This window comes from Marasmius oreades, chromosome 6, assembly GCF_018924745.1.
Source record: "Marasmius oreades isolate 03SP1 chromosome 6, whole genome shotgun sequence".
Taxonomy (NCBI): Eukaryota; Fungi; Basidiomycota; class Agaricomycetes; order Agaricales; family Marasmiaceae; genus Marasmius; species Marasmius oreades.
In genome coordinates, this window is record NC_057328.1 from 2,764,431 (window position 1) to 2,779,495 (window position 15,065).

General features: G+C 45.8%; 3 protein-coding genes across 4 annotated transcripts; all 3 read left to right on the forward strand.

Annotated features, from left to right (window-relative positions):
- Window positions 1–245: 245 nt before the first annotated feature.
- E1B28_010376 (uncharacterized protein) lies at window positions 246–990 on the forward strand (the record flags this gene model as incomplete). The annotated part of the gene is made up of 2 exons (XM_043155336.1): window positions 246–731; window positions 829–990. The coding sequence occupies 2 exons, from the start codon at window positions 246–248 to the stop codon at window positions 988–990; spliced, it is 648 nt and encodes a 215-aa protein (XP_043007802.1).
- A 175-nt stretch (window positions 991–1,165) lies between these two features.
- Window positions 1,166–3,158, forward strand: E1B28_010377 (uncharacterized protein). The gene is made up of 10 exons (XM_043155337.1): window positions 1,166–1,539; window positions 1,599–1,626; window positions 1,694–1,833; window positions 1,891–1,946; window positions 2,006–2,025; window positions 2,092–2,124; window positions 2,187–2,435; window positions 2,510–2,679; window positions 2,731–2,934; window positions 3,000–3,158. The coding sequence occupies exons 1-10, from the start codon at window positions 1,311–1,313 to the stop codon at window positions 3,086–3,088; spliced, it is 1,218 nt and encodes a 405-aa protein (XP_043007803.1). The 5' UTR covers window positions 1,166–1,310; the 3' UTR covers window positions 3,089–3,158.
- Window positions 3,159–3,478: 320 nt separating this feature from the next.
- On the forward strand, window positions 3,479–6,523 carry E1B28_010378 (uncharacterized protein). Of its 2 annotated transcripts, none has more exons than XM_043155338.1 (5): window positions 3,479–3,796; window positions 3,864–5,409; window positions 5,461–5,674; window positions 5,725–6,189; window positions 6,255–6,523. In XM_043155338.1, exons 1-5 carry the CDS (start codon window positions 3,679–3,681, stop codon window positions 6,429–6,431), a joined length of 2,520 nt encoding a protein of 839 aa, XP_043007804.1. In that variant the 5' UTR covers window positions 3,479–3,678; the 3' UTR covers window positions 6,432–6,523. The 2 variants fall into 2 exon arrangements, with proteins under 2 accessions (XP_043007804.1, XP_043007805.1); XM_043155339.1 differs by having other exon boundaries at window positions 3,843–5,409; window positions 5,760–6,189; window positions 6,255–6,496.
- The last annotated feature ends 8,542 nt before the right edge of the window (window positions 6,524–15,065 follow it).

The window sequence follows — 15,065 nt, forward strand, 5'->3', positions numbered from 1 at the left end:
TTTGTCTCTTAGGCTCGGCCACATCCTGCTCCTTCCCAGTATGGCAATACTGTACAGCCACCGACCACATCAGGCCTAGAACGGTTGCATATAAAAGGCCCTTTTTTCTCTTGCCGCCCTCCAATTTACCCCGCAATCAACTCCCGCACAAAATTCTTTGTCCTTCATTCCCGCTCAAACTCGCGTTGATCGCCTAAAACATCCTCTTACTCTACTATTATCGACTTTATAATCCTTTTTTCTCCATGGCAATGGAAATCGACCACTATTACACTCAACGAGACGAGCTTAACCACCATTTCCCTATGTCCACAACTCCGGCATCTTCTTCCCCTTTGTCGCGCTCTACTATCTCCACACGGGACGCTGTTATTTCCAAGGAAGTCCCTCACACCACCTCGAATCCTTCAGCTTCCAGCCTGGGAAAGATCCGGATCCCACCGCTATGCCAACGCAACCTGAACCATGAATTATTACTGGGCGATCCCTACGAGCTGGAAGAATATGACGAAAATGATGAGCAGGTCGACAGCTTCTTGGAGAGCATCGCATTAGGCACGCCGCGAAAAGTTGCGGGATCAAAGAGGGTGATGAGGGTACAGATAATGAGGCAGAAGATGGGTATTCATCCTGATCAGAGGAATCTTGCGCCTGGTTGTTTGCACCCATCACAGGCGCAGGTGTTTCAAAGTATATCAGCGATGAATGGTTTGAGGGAATCAAGTTTTGAGGTGAGGGATTGTGGCTTGTTTCTCCCATCTTGTGACTCTGTTTTTGACATGATTTTCTTGAATCTTTTGGGAACTTCGAGCTGACTGCTACTCTCAGTCAATCATCGCTACTGGAAACCCGCCCCGTCCTTGTGCTCAGCCTGCGGGTTCTCAAAACGGGATACGTCTCATTCCACCCTCCTTCATGCCTTTCTTGTCCCCCAATCCGCGCCAGGAGATGGATTTGGAGTCGGACGAGGTCATGAGCGACGCTTCATGAGATCGCTTCTTTATGAATACTCATACTCGAGCATTGGTTATCTTTCTTCTATCAGATAAGAGAGAAGTGTAACAATAATCTCATAATAATGTACTTCCATTCGGATTTACGATATCTATCATGACGATATCTATCACGTCGTTGGCGCTTCAGGCTGAATTCATGTTACATAGGTCGGTTCCCGCTTTCATATCGCACTTGAACTTTCCGAGGAGCAGACATTGTGATGACTGGCGACGAGCGCTTCCGCCTGTGAATCCCATCAGGTCCCCATCTAGACTCTAGTGATACTTATGTAGCGCCAGGACAACACGAAGCATATGCATGGAGCTGCGTTCCCCTTTGTGTCCGTTATGTCCCGGATACCCTCTTTATTAATAGTTCGAAGGTCACTCTTTGTTTTGTCTCATCATCGTCCTTCGTCTCGGATGGCCCGCATATCCATCAGTCTTTTTCTCTATTTTCCACTCGTTTTTGCAACAAATTACAACTTGATACGTGACTATTCAGGTTCCACGTTCTTCAATGGATGGAGGTTCACTGGTGATGGTATGTTTGCTCATCTTTTCCCCTCAGTGAGTTCTTGACCGACACTGAATTCTCGAAAGCTGACCGTACCACAAACGGAGACGCGTTGTAAGCAACCAGCATGATGGTCTTTCCTCGCTAGTACTCGGAAGACTGAATTATCCATTTCCAACAGCTTCGTTACTGAAGAAGTTGGCTTGCAGCAGCATTTGGCTTACGTCGATCCCAATACCAACCGCGCGATCATCAAAGTAGACAATGTCTCTGTAGTTGCGGACCAGCAGAAGAGAAACACTGTGAAAATCACTACACAAGGTACCGTACTTTCTTCCCTACCGCCTTGAGACACCTTTGACCAGTCTTCAAAAATAGATTTGTATCCTGTGGGAAGCGTTTGGATAACTGATCTTCATCACGTCCCGTTTGGTGTGAGACTCCCATCGTTAGAATGTACTAATGGATTTGATCTAATTAATATTTTCTCCAGTGCTCCGTTTGGCCCGCATGGTGAATTTCATTAAGAGCGCCAAAAAGAACAAGGCGTTGTTACTGATACGACCTTTACGAAAACAGGTGGTCTCAAGCTCCGGGATGGCCTATGGGAGGGTGAGATCTCCCCAGTTCCTGTTTTGTTGACCTTGACCCCCTTTGATCGACCTTTCTTGCAGTGAAATAGACACGTTCGAAGGCGTGAACCTTTTCACCCAAAACCAGATGTCGCTTCACACCCTCCCAGGATGCAAACAAGTCAATCCCGTCCAAACCTCGACTCTGATACCCAACGCGGATTGCAGTAACACGACGAACAACAACCAGGGATGCATAGTTAAGGACCCGAACACGAACTCGTATGGCCAGCCGTTTGCGGATGCTGGAGGAGGGGTGTTCGTGACGGAGATGGCAACCAGCGGTATTTCGTGAGAGTTCTCTCTACTTTGACATTGGGAAATGGTGAATTAAATGTTTTTCTGCCCTCACTCTATGTGAACAGGATCTGGTTCTTCACGCGAAGCGCAGTCCCTAGCTCGATAACCTCGAATTCGAGCACGATCGATACTTCGACTCTCGGGAAACCGGTTGCTAATTACCCTGCCACTGGATGTCCGATGGACACGTTTTTCGGGCCACAGGCGTTGATTTTTGATATTACTCTTTGTGGAGGTAGGCCTCTTTTTGTTCTTTCACCTTGGTCTTCGTTCTGAGACGTGTTAGACTTTGCGAGACCACTATACGAGCAACCCGACAGCGGGTGTCCGGGCTCTTGTTATAAGAACGCCGTACTTGGGCCTCCGTCGGGCTATGACAATGCGTACTTCGATATCGCGTATTTGAGAGTTTATAGCTCGAACCCAAGTCAGGGAGGGGGTGCAAGTGGAAACGGTGGAAATACCAATAGCACCACTGGTGATCAAGGAGGTTAGTCCTTGGTCACTTCCTATTTTTAGTTCAGTTTTTTATTGAATGTTTGTGCTCCGACACAGGTAAAAATGATGCCCAGGTTCTTCACCGTGCCACTTTGACTTCGGCATTCGCATCTGTCATTTTCTTGTGGGGCATCGCGCTTATCTGAAACCTATAATTGGCTCTAGATATAGTAGGACACGTCTCGCCTATCTGTATGGAATATCGTTTAAGGGACCTTTATACCCTGTCGGATTGATTCACAAAAGAGAAAACCCGACCCCGTACGGACTGTTCAAGGCGACATTGCCCCCGCACCAGCCTTGAGAAACTGGATGACCAGGAGCTCCATTGGTGTCTGCACTCAGAGTTGACGTTGATCAGTGAGTGTCTCGGGGTCCGTTCAATCTGTGCAAGTGGGGGGAATAGTACCTGAAGGCTGGCGCTCCAAAACTGGTTGTAAGCCCTTCAGAGGCTGGAACTCCCATCATGATTGCTCGTATGAGAAGAGTGGTGCACAAAGACAGTTTCTGTACCCTTTTCAAGAGGCAAAGTTGAATGTTGAGTGACGCCACCACGCGCGACCACACACTGCACGTGTCCGCGCCCAACGTTCTATCTCATATTGTACCTGCTCAAGACACTATAAAACAACTTGAATGGAACAGCGTGTCCCTGAACTCCGTGTCCAGCGCTGTGACCTCTTCTTATTACTTCTTCTTCCGCACCCCATCTATGTTCAGGCGACATCCATGAGGCATGAGCTTCACAAAAAGCAGCAACCTTCGAGTCGTGGATAGTGCCATCAGCTATATTCGGGGAGACAAGAATGTCACACATATCGGTGATAAATACTATCAGGATTCCTCGAGAAATAGTGCGTCGACCTATCATTATACCGGGGACTCATATCCAGGATTAAGGATGGTGTTCTCTGTTGACAGATTCGGGCCTTGCCACGTTGTCAAGCCAAGTCGCATTCAGCGCGCTCCATGATTCGGAGGCTCGCTATCCTCAGCCTAATGTTCTTCCTGGCACTCGGGGAGGAATCATCGAGACACTGAGTCGTTGGTGCGAGGATCCTTTCAAGAGGAATAGAGTGTATTGGATCAGTGGTGCTGCTGGAGTCGGGAAGTCGGCGATTGCACAGGCACTTTCTGAAAAGTACATTCAAACCGGACAACTAGCAGCCTCATTCTTCTTCTCGAGGAACGATGCCACTAGGGACAAACTCGATCCGTTCGTTGCTACCATTGCCCACCAGCTTGCGACCTCCAACAATCTTAAATCTCTTCTAGCACCCCTTATCGATCATACCATCCACTCGTCACCAGGGAGTTTACATAAACAGTGGGAAACTCAGTTTACAACATTGATAGAGGAACCGTGTGCTCAGGTGGACCCAAGGCAATGGTTACGACTTCCACGACTCGTCATCATCGATGGCGTCGACGAGTGCATCGAAGTAAAGTCACAGAAGAGACTTCTCCGGATGATTGGAAACTCGACTTCTACTCTTCCCCTCGACTTCCTGATATTCAGCCGGCCAGAACCACATATTTCGCAAATATTTCATCACGAGTCTTTCATTCCCAGTCCATCTCGCTTGGCCCTGGGTGATTTTGCCGTCTGGAATGATATCGAAAGATATTTCCGACATGAATTTGCTCGTATCCGGGAGGAGCACTGGCACAAACTACCAAGTTCACAGGCTTCGTGGCCTGGTGAATTCGTGATACATCAGTTGCTATGCAAGGCTACAGGGCAGTTCATATATGCAACCACGGTGATGAAGTTTATCGATACCGGAAAATTACCAGTGACACCTGGGTTGCGGTTAGAGATCATACTTCGTGCTGGGCGAATAGTGGATTCTTCGTCTCCATATCCCGACCTGGACCAGTTATATTCACAAATCCTAAAACTATGTATCAATGAAGGTGGGAAGCTCCAGAAGATTTTACGGTTGATAGTGAGCCCTTTTGAGGGGCTTAACGTCTTGAAGTCACCGTTTCGGCTACGGGACTCGCCTGCCGTTGGCTTGCAAAGCTTATGGGCCCTCGAACAACTTCTGGGCTTAAGTGAAGGCGAGGCCGCTGCCTTCTTGTCTGGATTACATTCGATCCTCGACGTCCCCTCAGTTCGAACAGACAACGTAGCCGTTTTGCATGCGTCCTTTTCAGAATTTCTCCTCGACCGACACCGTGCAGGTGTGTACTATGTAGGCGAACAACTTTCCTCCCAGGAGTGGAACCAGTTACTCGTCCCGTGGCAAGTTCGAACGCTTTCCCGATTTTGCATTGAATCCGAAAGTTGGCCTGTGCATTCTCAGGACCATCCCATCAACGGCATTCACGATGTTGATAATGGTTCACTCAATGTTTGGAAATATCTGTACGACAATCGGACGACCATCGCTATCAACGATGAGATTGCAGCGGCTCTTAATGCATTCGATCCACACCTTTATCTCGCTACGTTACTTCACTGGTATGTCTCGGTTTATCCTCAACAGACAAACTCAACATAGAGTTTGAATAGGACTTATGAACTTGATCCACTAGTGCAAAGAACTCAACCGCCTTCTTCGACCATCCGAGCTCCCATCCGAGCTCCAAAGCTAGGATCAATAAGTCTCCCCCCCCGAAACGCCACGGTGTCGCGACAGGGTGGAAAGTCCCGGGACTGGAGACATCAAACGTTATCAGTGCATGCTCAGATAAGCATGCTCTACAGTGTTTTTCGAATGTTGAAGGTATGTTCTGATCATGTTTCGCGGTGATAAATGATGGAATATAACCTCAGAAATTGAATAAACCATCTCGTCGTTCCCTCCAAAGATTTTTCAAAAGATGCAAATCTTTATTTCGCGGTTTCTACGTCTCATTCCCTGGAGATCAGGACCATGAGTCCATACAATACACCCTCCTTGCATGCCAACTGTCCTTCCCCAAACTCTATCATCAACTTCCTGACTCTGGTGCTGTGTCCCATATCGCATATTTGAAGCCGATTCTAGGTCACTTAGACGTGTCATTGAGGGTGGTGTCTCTGGATAATGATGATGGACGACCACCGACGGTTCCAGCCAAATGGGAAGTCAAATATATTGATCCATCGGAAGGACGACTTTTTCGCAAGCTCCTTGAACTCCTCATCGATGACCAGGTCTGGAAAGAATCAGAAATAAACTTTGGTGTCATGGACGTTTTTGCTACATTTGAGATTGAAGACTGGAGCCGTAAGCTTGCTCAGCTGAGTTGGAAAAAGGTATGTCTCTAGGACATTCCAACGTGCCGACTTGTCTGGTCTAATGGAATCGTTTCCACCCTCAGACATGGAGAACGTATTTGATCGGCAAGCTTGCTCAGACAGCACAGGGGAAACGGGTGAAAAGTAGGGCGGTGGTCTTCGAACGCGAACAGCATGGACAGGGGACGGTTGTACCGAAATACTCTAACGCAGACGTCACTAATCCAGGAGATAGTGATAGATATTACATAGATACTTAGTGATAAATGATATTCCTATGTAATGGTAGGTGGGGAACGAGGTGAGTTCCCCACTCACGCAGCTACAGCACTTTTGCGGAACGGCGTTGGGCCACTGTGTGACCAAATCGACCGATTATGGTAATAGACACAGAAAAATACCCGCCGCCCCCTACGTTCCGCTGTACCTCCAAGTCGAATCGTTCCTACCTGCAATTACCAATGCTTTCCCTTGGAACTCATCGACAACGTTATTTTCTATCGGGGTCATATAACCGTATTCTCTCACATGGGTAGGCCCGCATGAAAAATCTGCACCACTGCAATCGTCTGTCGGATAAGGTTCATGATATATTCTGTCGTTATGGCCTCTCAATGATCCAGATGATTATAATTTGTGCAATTATACGTCATTCCACTATGGTACACTGCCAATAGTTGAATAGATAGCTGACATATGTGCTACTTTATATAATCACCATCTGTCTCCACATATGTTTATGTAGAGTCACATGACAATGCCATAAAAACTCAGCACAAATGTTTCCGGTGGTCCTCCTACCCTACTGTTGCATACATTGACCTTTGGTAGGTAAAATATGCCATTTGGACCCATTTCCATAGCGGGAGGAAGAAGGGACACCAGAAATTCCCTTTGCTGGACTGTGTTATGGCATGGTTATGGCATGGTCAACATATGTTCATTATATATTGAGTTTATGGGACATATATAAAGTAGCACATATCTGTACGACATAGGCCAGTTTTGGTAGTGTACCTATTGATGGGCACGCTATTTTTACGTTGGGCATGCAGATTTAAAGGCAGTCATGTTTTGCCTCTTGTTCACAAACTGTCACAGATTTCACTGTCTTATCCCTATCTAACATTTATCTTATCTGTGCCATGTGTTTATTTTATCTTATTGCTAGATATCCCAAATATGGAGTGGACCATTGGACTTGTTCTAGACCATTCTAGACACTTCCAGATTGTAGATCAGATCTAGGGGAATTATGTCAGATCTAGATCACACTAGCAACAGCCTTGGCAGGCTAGATGTCTAGATGTTGATCCTTGTTGCCAAGTATGCTTGAGCTATCCAGAGTACTATATATTTACTCAGTGTTACCCAGTGTGCCATATAGTTACCCAGTGTTATCCAGAGTACTATTGTTCTCTGGAATGTACCTGGGGTCTTCCAATCAGACAATTACCAAGCACACCATGTGCTACTATTCAAATAGAGTATTAGAGGTCTTAGTATAGTATCTGGGGTCCTAGATAGAATTCATGTATATAAGCTAGACAGTCTGAGCCTTAGAGCCTCAGACTTAACAACATCTTTTGTCTTCATACAACATCTCTGTGCTCTCCATCTAAGCTTCACTGTTAATCTCCTTCTACCACTCCACTACAACACATCAAGAAAGACTACTGTCAAGAGGAAGACAGGACTGAAGCATATAACTGAGGACCTTTCAGGGGCAATAGGCTTCAAAATTGCACTATCTTTCAAAGGTAGTAGCCTTGAGGCACTCACAGACCCAGAATTACTCAACACTGGCAATGAACTGGAACACAATAAAAAAAAACTGTGTTCCAGTTCATTGCCAGTGTTGAGTAATTCTGGGTCTGTGAGTGCCTCAAGGCTACTACCTTTGAAAGATAGTGCAATTTTGAAGCCTATTGCCCCTGAAAGGTCCTCAGTTATATGCTTCAGTCCTGTCTTCCTCTTGACAGTAGTCTTTTGCTGTGGTGATTTTGATTTTTTGCTGTGATTTTTGGCATGGCTTCTTGAATGCAGAAAAAACTTAACATACTGTTTCTTGTCCATGAAATAACTAAACTGATTCCACAGCTAACTTTGTATACAAAAGTATGAGTTTGTTGAGGATTGGCCCGATCATTGTTGGCTGTGGTCGCTCCGACATCACTGTTAGTCCCGTGTCACGAACTCGTCGTACTCTGAGTACTCCTCCATAGTGCTTCACATGTTATCACAACCCCTCCTGCCTTCGTGCTTGATCATTTCGATCCTTGCGATCGTCCTCTCTTCCACCCCTTCGGCCCCTTACCGTCGACCACTCTGTCTGACTCGCGATCGCCGTAGACCATCGTAGATAGGGAGGCCCCTGCCCCTCGACTCCTTACCCCTTAAGTAGTGTAGTATATAAGTACTCCAAGTGTACAGTAGAACTTCACTCTTGTCTGGTCAATCCTACCTAGGAGTCATTCCTTTTTCCCCTTCAATTGTCAGCTCGCCTCACCCAAGGATCGACTCCTGACAATAGACAAGAGTACCCCAGGGGCGACCTGACCTTTTCTACTCTTACCAACCTTTAGTTTGGAAACCTCCCACCCTGATTGCTGTGCATATGTCTGCCACCTTAGATCAGGACACCCACATGAATCCCAACGTCTCCCAACACGCTGGACCGGCTCTCCCTGATCCAGAAGTCCTTGCTCAAGGAACCGAAGAATGGTTCCAGGGTTTTAACGCACAACAGCAGGATAGGGAACTCAATGTCAACATCTGGCGACAACTTAGTCAGTTGAATTCCCAAAACCAAGTCATTGCTAGGTTACTCAAGAAGAGTCATAGCCGGAGTAATGAGAAATCGTCTGCTACAAAGCCCAAAGCGTTCAACGGAACCCCGGAAGGCATTGATCCCTTCTTCACCCAGCTCTACATTTATTTCCAGAGAAATCCAGAGAAGTACGCTGTTGACCATGCAAAGGTCCTCGAAACCCTTGCCCATATGACTGACAGAGTACTGCCTCCTAAATGGGCAGCTAATAAAATCCGAGAAATTGAGAACAGACAGTGGCCAGCATCATTCAATGACCTAAAGGCAGAAATCCGTTAATGGGCGAAGTATACCACTCAAGAGTCAACCTAATATCAGAGCTATGGAAGTAGCACCAACACCAAATCAACCCAAAAACTAGTAAACCTCCGTGTAAAGTCTATCAATAACTCTACACACCAGGAAAGATTGCAAGGGTGGACTGCTTGGCAAAGGTTACGCACAAGATCACAGTCTCAGTATCGTATGAAGGTCTTATGAAGTCAATGTGTAACTGCAAGTGTAAAACACCACAGCTACGGGGATTCTAGGGTTTGTAGGGGCTCTGTTTATTGTCCAGTGGACTAAGTGGGACTATGAATTTTGTCTACGGTAAGACTAATTCGAACGATTGGAGACTATTGCCCTCGACGGACACGAAAACTAAGTCCTCGGCGGACACGAACGCTAAGACCCTCGACGGATCATGAAACAGTAATCAAGACCTTGGCGGCCTACGGACGGATAGTTCTCTAGTTTGACCTCGACAGTCTTGTATAGTTCAAATCAAATCTTATTGTATCACTGCACAAAGACAGGGCAAATCTCTCTATTGGGTGTCAAGAGCAGTTACTCACAGGCAACCCACTCAGGACTTTCCTACGCACGGGTAGTACTTACTCTATCTATGGATACATGAGCTGCTTTTATACTACTTCTATGCTAGCTTTGTAATCCTATCTCTACTTGTTTCATCTCCAAAAATAATGCACCGTAGCTATGAATCCATGTGGAATCTTATCGCTAGGGGCCGCTACATGTGCAGAATCTTGTCTACGGAGCTTTTCCGTATTCGAATCATATGTTTTGGACCAATCTGGACCGTTCTTCATTCTTGTTTCAGCATGTAGAATGGACCTACATAGGCATACCATATGGTATTTCCTGCCTACGGACCTTATCCTGCATTGCGATGTTATCAAATCATATGGACTTTGTGTGTCCAAGTAGTTCCTGCATATGGATCCAGAGTTCCGAATCACCATAGCATATGAACAGCGTGGACTCCGAGATCCGTTGTTCATTCCTGCCTGGTTCTTAGGTACTCTATCTGTGATCTGGGATCTGTATCATGTCTTTTTTGTCTTTTCCTCAGATCGGGACTCAATCTACGGTCATATCAAATTTCTCCTAGTCTGTGTGGTCCTATGTCTGATTTCTTGTCAACTAAATCCCCCATAGAAGTAGGTACTCCTAGTATGAAGGTCTTTTGACTCTGTTAAGTTCTGCTACGAACGGTTCTGTGAAGACTACAAGTCTTCTAATAGTACAATCCCTTGATATGCCAGTGCATAGTAAAATGTAGAGAGTAGAACTTGGTGAATTACCACTTAAGTCCTCTGCTCATAGTGTTCTACAGGTTTCGAATGGTCATACAGTTTTCTGACACAATCTACGGCTCTCTCTAACTGGTCTAGCTGCGCCTACGGCACATTCTACTAGAGGCACTAGCTTTAACTAGCAATTCAGGCTCACTCTAGTTCTTAATACGATAAATATCACTCCGTAGCACTGTTTAAAGTGCAAAAAGAACCATGTAGCATAGTCAACTAAGTCGCATTACCGTCGAGATTTTGCTGGTGGTGACCAGAAGGATATAGCACAGAGGAAGCTCCACAGCCTGGTCCAGAAACCTAACGAGTTGGCTAGTCAATTCTTCCTCAAGTTCAAGGAGTACCGAGCCGAGTCTGGGCTCGAAGAAGAGGGACTCCTTATGCTTTTAAAAACGAATCTCAAACTGTTCCTCATTAGCCGTATCTACGCCATGGATTCTATGCCGCAGACCTACGACAAATGGAAGGAAGCAGCAATTCAGTTCAACCTTCAGGAGCACGGTGCACGGACTCTGAGAGCGGAGCATAATATGCATACTCCGGCAGCGAAACCTACAGCAGCAGTACCCCGGAGTACCAACAATCCTTTCTGGAATCAGGTATCAACGGTACCCACTGTGTCGACCGCAACCTCGGGACCTGCAGAAGCTAAAACAGGAACCGGTATAACCTTCGGAGGTCAAGGACGACCTATGGAAATTGATCGAGCCCGTGCTCATCCTAACACTTGGAATGCAAACCGTCAGTGTTACAACTGCCAAGAAGTCGGCCACCTTGCACGGGACTGTCCTCATCCCAGGGTTAATTGCATGTCTCGACTTCTTAACAAAATCCAGTTGTTTAGTACTGCAGAGAAAGCGGAGTTCAGGAAAATTGGAGAAGAGGCGGGTTTTTAAAACCCCTTAGGAAGAAAGATACGCCACCTAAGGGATCCTTTGTCTGTAAATCCAATAACAATCGGTTCAGTGTTTTAATGAACGAGAGTGACTTGGTGAAAGACGAAGACGTATCAGAAAAACCCATACCCAACTCATTGCCAAAAGCAAAAAGGGACGGAGTACCTCGGCGAGTACCTGCTCGAGTACCCCCTAAAACTAGTAATCCTGAACTCCCTTACCCCACATCAAAGAAGGATGCCTATTGGATCTATTGGAATTTGTGTCACAATGAGGAAAAGGGACGACATCTCCTAAAGAAATGGTTGCATGAAAGCAGGACGTCCGAAGTCGACAACGACTTAATACACGATATTCTCCAGATGACAATCCAAGATGCACTTTCGACCATTAAACAGCTAAAAGAATCTGTTCAATGGATCTAGTAATGTGACTTAGTTGACTATGCTACACGGTTCTTTTTGCACTTTAAACAGTGCTATGGAGCGATATTTATTGTATTAAGAACTAGAGTGAGCCCGAATTGCTAGTTAAAGCTAGTGCCTCTAGTAGAATGTGCCGTAGGCGCAGCTAGACCAGTTAGAGAGAGCCGTAGATTGTGTCAGAAAACTGTATGACCATTCGAAACCTGTAGAACACTATGAGCAGAGGACTTAAGCGGTAATTCACCAAGTTCTACTCTCTACATTCTACTATGCACTGGCATATCAAGGGATTGTACTATTAGAAGACTTGTAGTCTTCACAGAACCGTTCATAGCAGAACTTAACAGAGTCAAAAGACCTTCATACTAGGAGTACCTACTTCTATGGGGGATTTAGTTGACAAGAAATCGGACATAGGACCACACAGACTAGGAGAAATTTGATATGACCGTAGATTGAGTCCCGATCTGAGGAAAAGACAAAAAGACATGATACAGATCACAGATCACAGATAGAGTACCTAGGAACCAGGCAGGAATGAACAACAGATCTTGGAGTCCGCACTGTTCCTGTGCTACGGCGATTTGGAACTCTGGATCCATATGCAGGAACTACTTGGACACACAAAGTCCATATGATTTGATAATGTCAAAATGCAGGATAAGGTCCATACGCAGGAAATACCATATGGTATGCCTATGTAGGTCCATTCTACATGCTGAAACAAGAATGAAGAACGGTCCAGATTGGTCCAAAACATATGATTCGAATACGGAAAAGCTCTGTAGATGAGATTATGCACATGTAGCGGTCCCTAGCGATAAGATTCTGCATGGATTCATAGCTACAGTGCATTATTTTTAGAGATGAAACAAGTAGAGATAGGATTACAAAGCTAGCATAGAAGTAGTATAAAAGCAGCTCATGTATCCGTAGATAAAAAAGTACTACCCGTGCGTAGGAAAGTCCTGAGTGGGTTGCCTGTGAGTAACTGCTCTTGACACCCAATAGAGAGATTTGCCCTGTCATTGTGCAGTGATACAATAAGATTTGATTTGAACATACGAGACCGTCGAGGTCAAACTTGAGAACTATCCATCCGTAGGCCGCCGAGGTCTTGATTACTGTTTCGTGATCCGTCGAGGGTCTTAGCATTTGTGTCTGCCGAGGACTTAGTTTTCGTGTCCGTCGAGGGCAATAGACTCCAATCGTTTGAATTAGTCTTACTGTAGACAAAATTCATAGTCCCACTTAGTCCACTGGACAATAAACAGAGCCCCTACAAACCCTAGAATCCCTGTAGCTGTGGTGTTTTACACTTGCAGTTACACATTGATTTTATAAGACCTTCATATGATATTGAGCCTGTGATCTTATGCGTAACCTTTGCCAAGCAGTCCACCCTTGCAATCTTTCCTGGTGTGTAGAGTTATTGATAGACTTTACATGGAGGTTTACTAGTTTTTTTGGGTTGATTTGGTGTTGGTGCTACTTCCATAGCTTTGATATTAGGTTGACTCTTGAGTGGTATACTTCACCCATTACCGGTACATCGTGCTCAGGCATTGTGGGATGGGTGCACAGTTGGGTAATAAAAATTGCATTACATTTTTCAAGGTAAAAACAGGTTAGAGAAGTGCTGATTGGCAAGGCTTCGAACTCTTAAACAGATCCTCCTTGAAAAACTATATATAAGTTGTAGAGAGATGAGCTCAAACAAGAGTGGAAAACCTTAGTCACATACCTCTGTACTCTTACTCATAAATCAAGCCATTACTTCAATTATCTGTTGTTGGATAAAGTACTCGACAGTCAGTCCAGAGAATAACCAGGATCATAAGACTACATACCTTTGTCAACTAGTTGCTATGGTATACATGTGTTGATGAAGAAGATCATCAAGCAGTGGTCGGAGGCATTTGGAATGGTTAGCATCCTTTTATGGTAAGTTGCCCTAAGCCCACGGCCTTGGGCCAGGGTCAGGGCTTTCAGAACTCCAAGCCCTGGCCCTGGCCCCAGTGAACCCTTGTAATGGGGTCGGGCTGGGCTTATGAAACCCTGGTCGGGTCAGGTTGGGTCTGAGGGCTTGAGCCCGACCTTCAACAACACTAGGGGGGATACAACCCGACTGAGCTACTAGAGAGTGAAATGCAAGGACTGTGACATGGAAGGCCAAATGTTTCGTCAAAAGACTCATCAGGTGGCATTGTGTCCTCGTCACCACAACTATTTGTTTGTTATTCACTTTCGGAACTCTCAGAGAGCTCGATGTTAGCAATAGTAGCTGAGTCCCCTGTCATGAACTGAACCAGAGTAGTACCTGCCGCCGACTTTTTCCTCCTATACGGTCAACTGTGGTTGGACTCGGCGTACGATCAAGGGAGATTTCATGTGAAAGAGGTCGATTCATAGGAGAGTACTCCTAAGCTTAGAGAAGGGGTCATCAGTATAGGAGTACAACCCTTTCTACTAGATAGATATATAAGGAGTACTTAGTGGTAGTATTTCCCTAGAATTTGATCTTCTTTGTCCCTCATCCTTTATCCTTTGCCTATCCTTTATCCTTTGCCTCTACCCCATTCACTCTGTCGCTCGACGTCGCCCAGGTCGCCTTTATTAGGGGACTCGCCATCTAATCGCGGTCTGGACTCGTCCTAGAGTCCCTCCTCCGGTGATAGAGTGCAGGATGGGGTACACATGGATTAGGTTACAGGTATGTGGTACACTACACTGGTGTATGTGGGGTATCGTCTATCATATGTTCTTGTTGTCATTGGAGTACCGACTTGTGAGGGTACGGTCCTCATCATAGGACACTCTCATTGCTGAAGGACCACTCTCATTATAGGAGTACAGTTCATTGTATGGCTTACCACACGATTCACGGATATTCACAATACTGGACATCATCATTATTCATTCTCCTTGGTCGCCAGCTCTTGTCATCCTCTATTGCCGATAGGCCCATAGGATGGTCCGCCAGCATTGGTCTGGAGTATGATCTCATAGTAGGTCAGAGTACCGGGGTTTAGTAACCCTCGGAGTACGCCCTACGTGGGTGTTGGGTTGTTTTAGGCATATGCTATCCTCAGCATCAGGGCTTGAGGTGTCACGAATCGAATCAGTCGCGACCCAATACACGTCAAAATGC